At 38.5% G+C, this 10,337-nt stretch overlaps 1 protein-coding gene across 1 annotated transcript; it reads left to right on the top strand.

The window, feature by feature from the left end:
• Positions 1-41: 41 nt before the first annotated feature.
• On the top strand, positions 42-7,636 carry ak3 (adenylate kinase 3). The gene is made up of 5 exons (XM_079656713.1): positions 42-892; positions 2,666-2,785; positions 3,715-3,887; positions 5,401-5,519; positions 6,217-7,636. The coding sequence occupies exons 1-5, from the start codon at positions 745-747 to the stop codon at positions 6,326-6,328; spliced, it is 672 nt and encodes a 223-aa protein (XP_079512839.1). The 5' UTR covers positions 42-744; the 3' UTR covers positions 6,329-7,636.
• Positions 7,637-10,337: the final 2,701 nt, after the last annotated feature.

Raw genomic sequence — 10,337 nt, 5'->3', positions numbered from 1 at the left:
AGGGCACAACATGTGATCAACATGTAAACGAAATGGATCACCAACACTATTTGTAAGGATTGTCTCTTTTATCTCTATTTAGTATAGGGCACCTGTTGGCATCTAAGGAAGCAACAGTGAATTGCAACTTGATTTTAATACATAGACTAACACAATGTTTACATGTACCCCACATGGTTCCTTAACTCTGATGATGTTATTCAGATCATTCATTTCAGCGAGGTATTAGAATGTTACATCGTTAATGCCTGCAAACGGTTTTGAAAGTGCCTGCCTGCCATCTGCATGTCTGTACGCTGAGGGTATCGAGGATCGGAAGGGATTAATCACCGCAACCTAGCCAAAAAGCTTTATCCCCCTTTGTAGATAATTACATAACCGTGTTATACAGGGAAAAATCATCTCCGGTGAACCGCAAGCAGTGACACGGACGAGGAAATGTGCCAACTATCCGAAGACAGAAGCTTATTTGGCTCGTTGTGCGTCGAATCGTCAGGGGAGAGGATCCTCATCTGCCCCCGTTGCCACTGAGCTGGGCTCCTCTTCTTCCTCATCTTCTTCCTCCTCCTGCATGTGTGTTTCTGAGGGGACATACAAGTCAAGGTCCAGTGGGTGCAAAAGACTCGCCCACTCCCTGTTGCGCACGAAAGTAGGTTATACCTGCTGTGCATCCAGAGAGTGTTTTTCTTCTCATGGCAAGGATACGACAACACTGTTGCTAAAAACTCAGTATATCGTGCAGAGATGGTTCTCCAAAGGATTTTTCGTGCTGTTATTATGGGACCTCCGGGGTCGGGGAAAGGAACCGTGTCTGCACTCATTACCAAAACTTTTGGGTTAAGCCACATTTCCAGTGGGGACATTTTGAGATCCAACATCAGCAACAAAAGCGGTAAGATAGCGATGACCTAACTCAAACATACACCAAGGCAGTATATCTGTCCTTTATTTCTATCAGAATGGTTTCTAGACACATAAGGTTTCTGGATTTTATAAACCACATTTGTTCGTATATTTACACTTTGATGTATGACTTGTCTGTCTATGCTGCATGAAGCACTTTGTGGATTTTAAAAAGTTCTCTAGAAATAATTTAAAATATATAAATTAAAACAAGAAGTCATGAGACTGCATCTTTAGATTATTTGAGGTGTAATGATACTTGTTACACAAAAAGACACACGATTATATCTGTTTTTATAACCTTGTTTTCTTGAGAATTCACTCTTTGAAACCACCTACACAATGTATTTCATGCCCAAAACGTATACATATTAAACACAATCTAGACCATGACATGAAGCGAGACATTCCCTCACTTTGGGTTGTTTCTGGTCTGCTGTGATAAAGGAGCCACTCCTACACCAGTTAGATGTCCTATCTTTTTGAGGGCTTGAAAACTGTGGATTCAGATAAAGAGGGTGTAAAGATAAGGCTGCACCTTTGTCCCTTTAGACGAGCAGTACAGACAAAGAGCTTTGTTATACGGCATATGAACCTGCAGCAATGTAAGGGCAAACATTAACATACATCTTTGCATGTTGTTTCACGGTAAAGCAGGCATTGTAAAGCTCCTCAGTTGAACTAAATCCCTTTTGTTGTTAGCATCTTTGCCGCTTCACTGCAGCAGCTGGCATTCAAACAGTTCTTCTCATTGACTTTCCCAGTTTAAATCTCTCCCAAACAGTTCTTGGATCTTAACTAGTGACCTTCAACTTCCTAAACACTCACTTTTGTCAGACTGAACATATGAAATGGCTGATTTTGGTGTGAGAATTGCAAACAATATGGTTTACAGAGACCAATGCGTTTGCCTCACAAAATCCTTCTTTTGGTTGTCACTTATATTTGACTATGTTCCTTGCTAGACTGCTAATCATGCACGTAGCATTTGCTATGGTAACACCATGTTTTGGGTTCAGCTTGCATGCCCAAAACATATAGTGTGCCACTTTAAATTCATCCTTCAGCACCTAAATAATGTATATCTGTTTAATACTTTAGATATTGCTGTATGTGTTTGAAAGTTTTTTTTTTTTTTTTTTACCATTTAGCTTTATGGCTACACACTAGGTCACACCAGAGCAGTATGTGAGCACATTCAGCTCATTTCTTCAAGACTTGTCAGGAAGTTCCTTTTTTTTCAGCTGGACTCATATCAACTCAAGTGGAAGTGAAAGGGAAAAAAAGAAACTGTCATGCCCCTGAACCCAGATTCTCCTGTCAAATGTTCCATTAAGTAACTTTACCCAGACATATTTTTGCTTGTTCAGCTTGGTTGTATGTTTGCAACACACACCATAACAACTATGAACTGCACTGATACATCACATGGATACAAGATAGGTGTGTTGTGAATGCATTTCTTTGTAATTCAGGAAGACCTCATGTTTTCATAAATGTTGGTACTTTTTTAATAACTTAAGAGACATAGAATGTCTCTTAAGTCCATTATAATCAAGGGTTGAAGCAGCTAAGTCACAATATTGTTATTTTGCTGGAGTAATTTAATAGCAATAGATGCTAGACAAATAGGTAGGCTACAGATAATTGTTCTGTGGTTTGAGCAGCATTTGAAAAGTCAAGATAAAAAAATGCTGTTGTGAAAAAGACTGAGTTATGTAATGAACAGCATCCTCTCTCTGTTGTTCTGTTTGTATGTCAGAGCTGGGTCTGTTGATGAAGTGCTGTATTGATCAAGGTCAGCTGGTACCTGATGACGTCATGTCCCGTCTCATCCTGCGTGACCTGAGAGTGATGGACCATAGCAGCTGGCTGCTCGATGGTACGAGCATTATTTCTGCTGGGAATCGATTTCTAGTAATATCATATTGTCAGCATTGTTTGTTATAGAATTGTGGGATAATAAAAGCAAAGTTAAATTCATATCATAGATTTTCTTTGACTTTTTTGTCCTTTACTGTTAAAATCAAATGTTGGTATAATTTATCGGTACCACTTTACAATAAGACTACCCTTATAAAGGATTCATAAAGGGTCTATAATTAGGTTATTAATTAGGTTGTAAACACTTTATTAATCATTAAGAACCATTTATAAACCAGTTCTAACATAGTTTTCATACATCAACACAGGCTCACTATTTGGCAAGATGACTAAGCCTTATATTGGCTACTTAGCGAGAATCAACTCAGTGAGCAACATATACCAACAATGCTGGCTGATGAAGAAGACAAAGTAAGATAGGTAGCCAATATAAGGCTTAGTCATCTTGCCAAATAGTGAGCCCAAATGTATCTGTACTGCTAAGCCTTATATTGGCTACCTAGCTTACTTTGTCTTCTTCATCGGCCAGCATCCTTGGTATCTGTTGTTCACTGAGTTGATCCTCCCCCCATCCATCTTGATGTTTCTTGGCATCTCTTATGAACATTTATTTACGAGTTACTAACATTTATAACTGCCAAAAGGGAGCCTTGTTGTAAAGTGTAAAACACATTCCCATTTATTAATGAGTTACTACCATTTATAATAATAAGGGCTCACTATTTGGCAAGCAACCGATCCCAGTTGCCCTGTTTATCTCATGTCTTATAAAAGCTTATTAATGATTTATAAAGTGTTCACAACCTACTACATAAATGAATTACAAACTATTTGTAAACCCTTTATAAGGGTAGTCTTATTGTAAAGTGGTACCAATTTATCTTATCCTTACCTCACTCAACTTTTGTCTGTCTGCGTCTTGACCAGGTTTCCCTCGTACAGTACCCCAGGCCGAAGCTCTGGATGACGCACACAGTGTGGACACAGTCATCAACCTCAATGTACCTTTCCAAACCATCAAACAGAGGCTCACTTCACGCTGGACTCACCTTCCCACCGGCAGAGTCTACAACGTGAATTTCAACCCGCCTAAAGTCCCTGTAAATACATTCTCTCTCACCTCTCACATATCCCGTTTTCAGGTCTTGTCAGTATGTTTCCATATATGCACGGATCAAATGAACAAAGTTGGGTTTGGGCACCTGTTTATGTGTGACTGCTGGCGGTCACATGTTCTCTCTGTGGCTCTGATTTTTAGCACCTTCCTGCAAAATGTCCTGCAGTCTGGAGGAGAAAGACAGCTACAGTTAATCATTGGCTTTGGTTTTTCTTCAAAGCCCTGTTTTGAGAGAAAACACTATATCAGAAACAGACAAGGTGACACTTAACCTACAAAGTCAATGCCAATTGTTTTGTCTTTCTTTAGTTCTTTAAGCCCCTGCCCTTAAACAGCTTAAATTATTTGAGGCATAATTTAGGTGTTGCAAATGTGAATCATTAATTTCATGCAGATTTTTTGGGTCAGTGCATTCCCTGCTGTTCCCTCACAACCCAGAAGTGCTCTTTAGAGAATGTGCAAGCTCTCTTGGTAAACTAAAGGCACTGTCATATTCCTGGAACTGTTTTTGCAAAACAACATCTGCTGAAACACTCAAGGGGGTATGTCTCAGACCAAAACTTTGACCGTTTATTTTGTGCGTTTCTTTCACACTGCCTTGAGATAATTTCAAAAACAATTCAACACATAGACCTTGACTTTTCATTCTAGTCTTTCTTAAAAAGGCAGTTCAATACAGCTGCTACTGTGCAGATACGTTTTTGTTGTGCTGGTTAACTATCGGAGTCGCAAAATCTGTTAGTTAACATAAATGCTAACTCATTTCCGGCTCACTCATTCATGCAACAAGTTATACCTCAAAACCTAATGACATTACAATCAGTCTCACTGTACTTTGTGTTTAGTGAGGAAATGTGAGCGTGCTAATCTAAGCTGGCAGATAAAAATGGCAAACGTTAACTACTGAAAATCAGTTTGCTAGCCTGTTAATGTCAGACATTCTAGTTTATTTCATGGTAAGTGGAATCTTTCATGCCAAGGAAGATTTAAACCCCTTTCACAACCTTTAACACATCATAAATAATCAAATTAATTACGATCCATTTATCTGCTCCAGTATCAGGGTCCTGGTATTGTGCATGCAAGCTAACTATCATGAGTCATTGTTAATTTTAGCAGCACCTGTGCTTTTCCTGCTGAAACAGACCTGTGGTTCCGGACAAAATGTGGTTATAAAGGACAAAATGCTGGCATACATCCCCTAACTGTTTCTGCTATTCTGGCTAATGTTTAAACTCTACATGCTAACAGTGGCAACACATAGCTTAGACATCAAATGCCTTTTCACGTTATTCAGCTTTTCCTATTTTCAGCCTGGTCTCTTTTCTAGGTCAGCTGGTTTAAAAGCCAACATCTGTGTTTCTTAAGAAGTGTTTACATTCTAGTCCCTTTGCTGTGTCTGTATCCTGCAGCAAATGGACGCTACAATATTCTACCTGTCTCACCGGTTTCCCACCATTTAAGTCAGCAACAACCTGTGTTTGTGTTTTGTTCAGGGTTTGGATGATGAGACAGGGGAGCCTCTGGTCCAGAGGGACGATGACACACCTGATACGGTCACACTGAGACTGAAGGCCTATGAAAACCAGACAGAGCCCGTCTTAGAGTACTACAGGTAGTACTCATAAATCACCGCCACCCTGTTTCATATGTCTCAAATTAAATACATTCAGACTTTGCATATACTAACAACTTACCCTGCAGCCATACACAAAGAACCTAAAGAAGAAACACAGGCACGTGTTTGACTGCATTACAGCGTTAACCTCACACCAAGTGTTAGCCCCAATAATGCATTACAAAGCTACACCCATAGACCATATACTCCATATATAAAGGGATACACCCAAACGTTGATGAACTTTGACCTTAGGCCTCTTTCTGCACCTTCCTCAGTGCTGGAGGCATGCCTAACAACCGCTTAAGAACCACATTCCAAGGGGACAGGCTTTGTGTCTAACTAAGTGCTTTTGTTATTCAAATTCACAAATATTTCCCCAAATAATTAGGAAAGCTCAGGCAAAAGTACAAACACTAGAGAAATTAGGCTGTGGACCTTGTTTGTATGCGCATCATGATTTCTATTTCTGGACTAATTAGGCAGGAAAACATGTTTCTCAGTTCCCTCAAACCTCACATAGTGCTTAGCTTGTGTCCCACTTATTTTGACCACAATGTTTCAGAGTCTGTTCATCCTTTCCTCAAGGAAGAACAGAAAAGATGGCTGGGGATACAAGAGGATAGATTTACTTAAAAGGAGGAAAATATAACATTAAGGCTGTATTTTCTGTGTTTTTTCCAAACCCCCCCAGGAGTAACGGTGTGCTAGAGACCTTCACTGGGACAGAAACCAACATGATCTGGCCGCACGTCGAGGCTTTCCTCCACAAAAAACTCTTCTCCGTCAAACAGAAAGTCGCATAGAAGAAAGCCTGATCAGGAAAGCACAAGAAGGGGTAAAGTTTACCAGCAGAAACCACTGTACTCACATCGTCCAATCAGGTGCCTCTTTCTGTAAAACAAGAGCTATCTGTGCAATAATATATTCTGAATGTTCAAAGTGAAGAGCTCATAGAGTATGTCAGGAAGTGTTAGTGAGACAACAGATGTACTTTTGCACTGTTTCAACAATGCTATTGACTTAAAAGAACTCTTAACATGTGTACATAAAGTAGCCTACTTCGAAAATGGTATTGTCTCTTTTTATAGAAATGTGCCTTTATAAAGCCAGGAGACTTTAATGAAACAGATATTAGAAAATCATTGTTCCTAAATAAGAAGTTTTAGTGTTTCTAAATGCAATCATTAATAATTTTCTTTGTTGGTGAAAATAATGGGCACACACAAGATATTTTTAGAGACATTTCATTTTTTTGAATCCTTTGAAAGTAATATGTATGGGCTTTTTGCCCTGGCATAACTGCCTTGGGGATGTGTTTTATGCAGTGGGAAAATACTAAAGGGAACTGTGCCATGTTTAACAAATGACTGTCAATTCACTTTAGCATTTAAGTGCCTGCTTGTAATAATGTATAAACTAGGGCTGCTCAATTAATCGTATTTGAATCGCGATTACGATTATGGCTTGAAACGATTACGAAAACAACGTAATTTTTTTTTCAAATTACTTTTTATTTTTATTGGTTTCTCAGTTGAATTATACTTAAAGTTCAGGGTAATCAACTGTTCACATTTTTATTTCTCCAATAAATTGATGTTTTCAAAGTAAATGGATAATCGTTTTTAATAATCGTGACATCAATTATTGACCCAAATAATCGAGATTATGATTTTTGCCATAATCGAGCAGCCCTAGAATAAACCAAACTTATTATTTGGAATATTTAATTATTTTAATTAAAAACAATCATGTGGCAGCTTCTTTTGACCACCTTTAGTCTTAAATACACCCCATTGATTCCATGTTAACCAGACATTCCTCATGACAACCAATTCTATAAATGTATACTGATATTTTCCATTTAATGTGTCTTGACAACTTCATTGAAATAACATCAGTTCTGTGTTACAAATGTCATGTTAAAAGCCACATAAATGCTAATGTGCCCTGCAAATGTACTGTAGCCTCATTTATGCAGTGAATGTGTCCTGAATTCTACTGTGTATTTCTTTAACACTTGAATACAATGCTAAAAAGCACATCCTCTTCGTAGACAACTGTGTTATGAGTTGCATTAAGAATCACAATAAACCGGACGCTGGTTTACTGAATGTAGTGTGTTATTGTAAACCAGTACTGAATAACCTCTGCAGTCATTGATATAATTATTAGAATGATCTGACAGTTAAAGTAGCCTTCTTCAGCTGCTTTCCAACACTGTCTGACTCATGTATGAAATTTGACACACAACAGAGGTTTTTTATTTTTTTATTGGTGCCTACATTATCCAGAATGCAACTGAACACATACTTTCACATGGCTCTGGGTGCCTTATGCTAGTATCGGCTCCAAGCACAGATGAAGTGCTAGCTACAGAAGTCCACAATTGATCAAATGTTCACTACTTAGTTCTCTCAACAAACATCTAATAAATGTATCAGATTTAACAAAGAACTGTAGCAGTCAACAACAAAATACAAACATTTAGCACTTTGTTTTATATTTGAGTTAACAGCAGCAAGAGAAACCAATTCTTACAGTAGCCTTGAGAAGTGTATAACTAGATGTCCTACCGATTATAGCTTAGTGACAGACATTCTTATACTGTCAGTCTCACAAATTCTGTGATAATCTTTAAATCATTGAGGATGTTGAAACACCGTAGATAGTAGCCGCAGGTTCAGAAGAACAGCTTAAGCCATACAATTATATTGCATAGTTGATATGTGACTAAAAAAAAGGAAGAAAACAAAAACACATTTAGGATCACAGCAACACATCGTTTTAGTTCCACTGCTTACAATACCTCCGTTTATGTTTACAGTATTTGATACTTCTTATATGTGCACTGTGCAGATCTGTGAAACAATGAAGAATGAAATGACAGGCGCACTGCAGAAGCAACATTGCATCACACAGAAGCTTCAAGTCATAATAACGTGAATTGTACTTTAATGTATCCTACGGTACCTTGAACTCAACAGTCTGCAGCTAAAATGTCACTGATTGTGTCGGTCAGCATATTTTCACACTAGTTTTGACTGTCTTAAATAATGATTATGAAGGGGACAGTTTATTGGAAGCCTGATAAATCTGGCAAAAGGTCTCTTAAAGTCTTCCAAAAGGTCAAACAAATCAAGCTCACCTGAAGCCTGCTTGTAAGATACAAATGAAAGAAAGAGATAGGATGACTGGGAACACAACAAAACCAAACGGTATGAGGAAGAATATTATTCACACTCCACCTCAAACTCTTTTTTTTTTTTTTTACGGCAAACAGATATAAAGTGCAGGACACATTCAGACAGACTTCCTTTCTGCTTACAGCACAAGGCTCTTAAAAAGACCGCCCCCCCCCCACACACACACACACATGTGCTTTCAGCTCCTTAGTTGTACTTCCAAGAAAACTTTAACACACCTCTGAGTCCAGTCTGCAGAGCATTGGTATAAAAGGAGACTGACAGATGTTCCAGATGTTGAGGGAAGCTGGTAGAGAAAATGTAAGCTAAACCATTGCCTGTGTCAAATTTGAGGCTATGATTTTAAAACCGTCAAATACATGTATAAACTAAACAAAAGTAGTGATAGTAGACGATTTGTTTTGCTGTTAACACTAGAGACCAAGATTGCCTCAAACTTCCTTATAAGATTTTGCCTGACTTTCGCCCTCTTTGCATCAAAACCGGCGTGCTTTGTCGAGTAATAAATGCCGAGTTGGAAAATGCACTATTGTCTATAGCTCATTATTCATCGCTTCATTATGTGAAGCTGCTTCAATAAATAAGCAACTGACTATTGCTGTAAAGAGTGGATTATGATGTCACAGAAGAGGACAATAAGAGCAAAGTCAGCCACGTAAACAATGATTATCAACATCTGTTGCTGTATGTGGACTTGAGATTCAATGGACTTTGTAGCCATTACGTGCGTTGAGTAAATTGCATGTGAATGGAAGATGTAGTCAAGGAGGTCTGATTACCAAGACGAGGAAGAAGAACAAAATAACTACTTATTTTTTCCGAAGAACTTAAACATTAAAACCACCTCGAGTGTAATCTTTAGAGAAGTTATCATTCCTGACTGTCAGCCACTCAGCAAAGCGGTCAAAGATTACCATCATTGAACTCTTGATTCACTTAAATCCAAAGAGGCAGCTGTCGACAAACTAATGATTGACAAAAGCAAAGTAAATGTTGCACCAACAATCTTAATTCCTCCCAACTCTGCAGCTAAGTGCCTATCCTTCCAAACAGATTGCATTATTCATCCTCTCCTGTTAAAGAGCCAGAGACCTTTGTGCTGCTTAATACATGCAAGTCAGTCGTGAGTCCAAACACTGTAAGATGAATCTAGACCTGTTGAACAAACCATTTACTCCTATACCGTCATTTCCTTATAGGCAAACAAGTTGCTGGAGAAAACACAAACCCAGGTTAGCCCAACTGGAGCGCTTGTGCTCTGTTTTTGTTACCGATTCAAACATCACGCCATTCAAACACAAGCAGGTTTTTTTTACCGAATATAAAAAGTTACGCCGACTGACATTAGATTGAGAAAACGTGAACATTTGCCGGGAAGGATATTTGTTTTCCGTTCCAGGCGAAACACCACAGGTGAACTTTCTCATGATCCAGACTGTTTGACAACTGCCTTGTGTGTGTTTTACAGTAGCTACAGTATGGTGCTACATGATCAGTTGTTTCTATTAAATGAAAATCTTCAGAAAAAGCCAGCATCTGTCAGTCATGCTGTCCACGATTCATTTAAGCAGCGTTTACAATATTCCTTTCAAGTCCACTAACCTGAGTC

The sequence above is a fragment of the Notothenia rossii genome (genome assembly GCF_949606895.1).
Source record: "Notothenia rossii genome assembly, chromosome: 11".
NCBI classification, from domain to species: Eukaryota; Metazoa; Chordata; class Actinopteri; order Perciformes; family Nototheniidae; genus Notothenia; species Notothenia rossii.
This window is presented reverse-complemented; position numbering and strand designations above follow the sequence as displayed.

Excerpts from the sequence above, each read along its gene's own strand:
- ak3 (XM_079656713.1), top strand. The coding sequence starts at position 745 with ATGGTTCTCCAAAGGATTTTTCGTGCTGTTATTATGGGACCTCCGGGG. Across the intron at positions 893-2,665 it reads CAACATCAGCAACAAAAGCG|AGCTGGGTCTGTTGATGAAG; the intron begins GTAAGATAGCGA and ends TTTGTATGTCAG. Across the intron at positions 3,888-5,400 it reads TCAACCCGCCTAAAGTCCCT|GGTTTGGATGATGAGACAGG; the intron begins GTAAATACATTC and ends TGTTTTGTTCAG.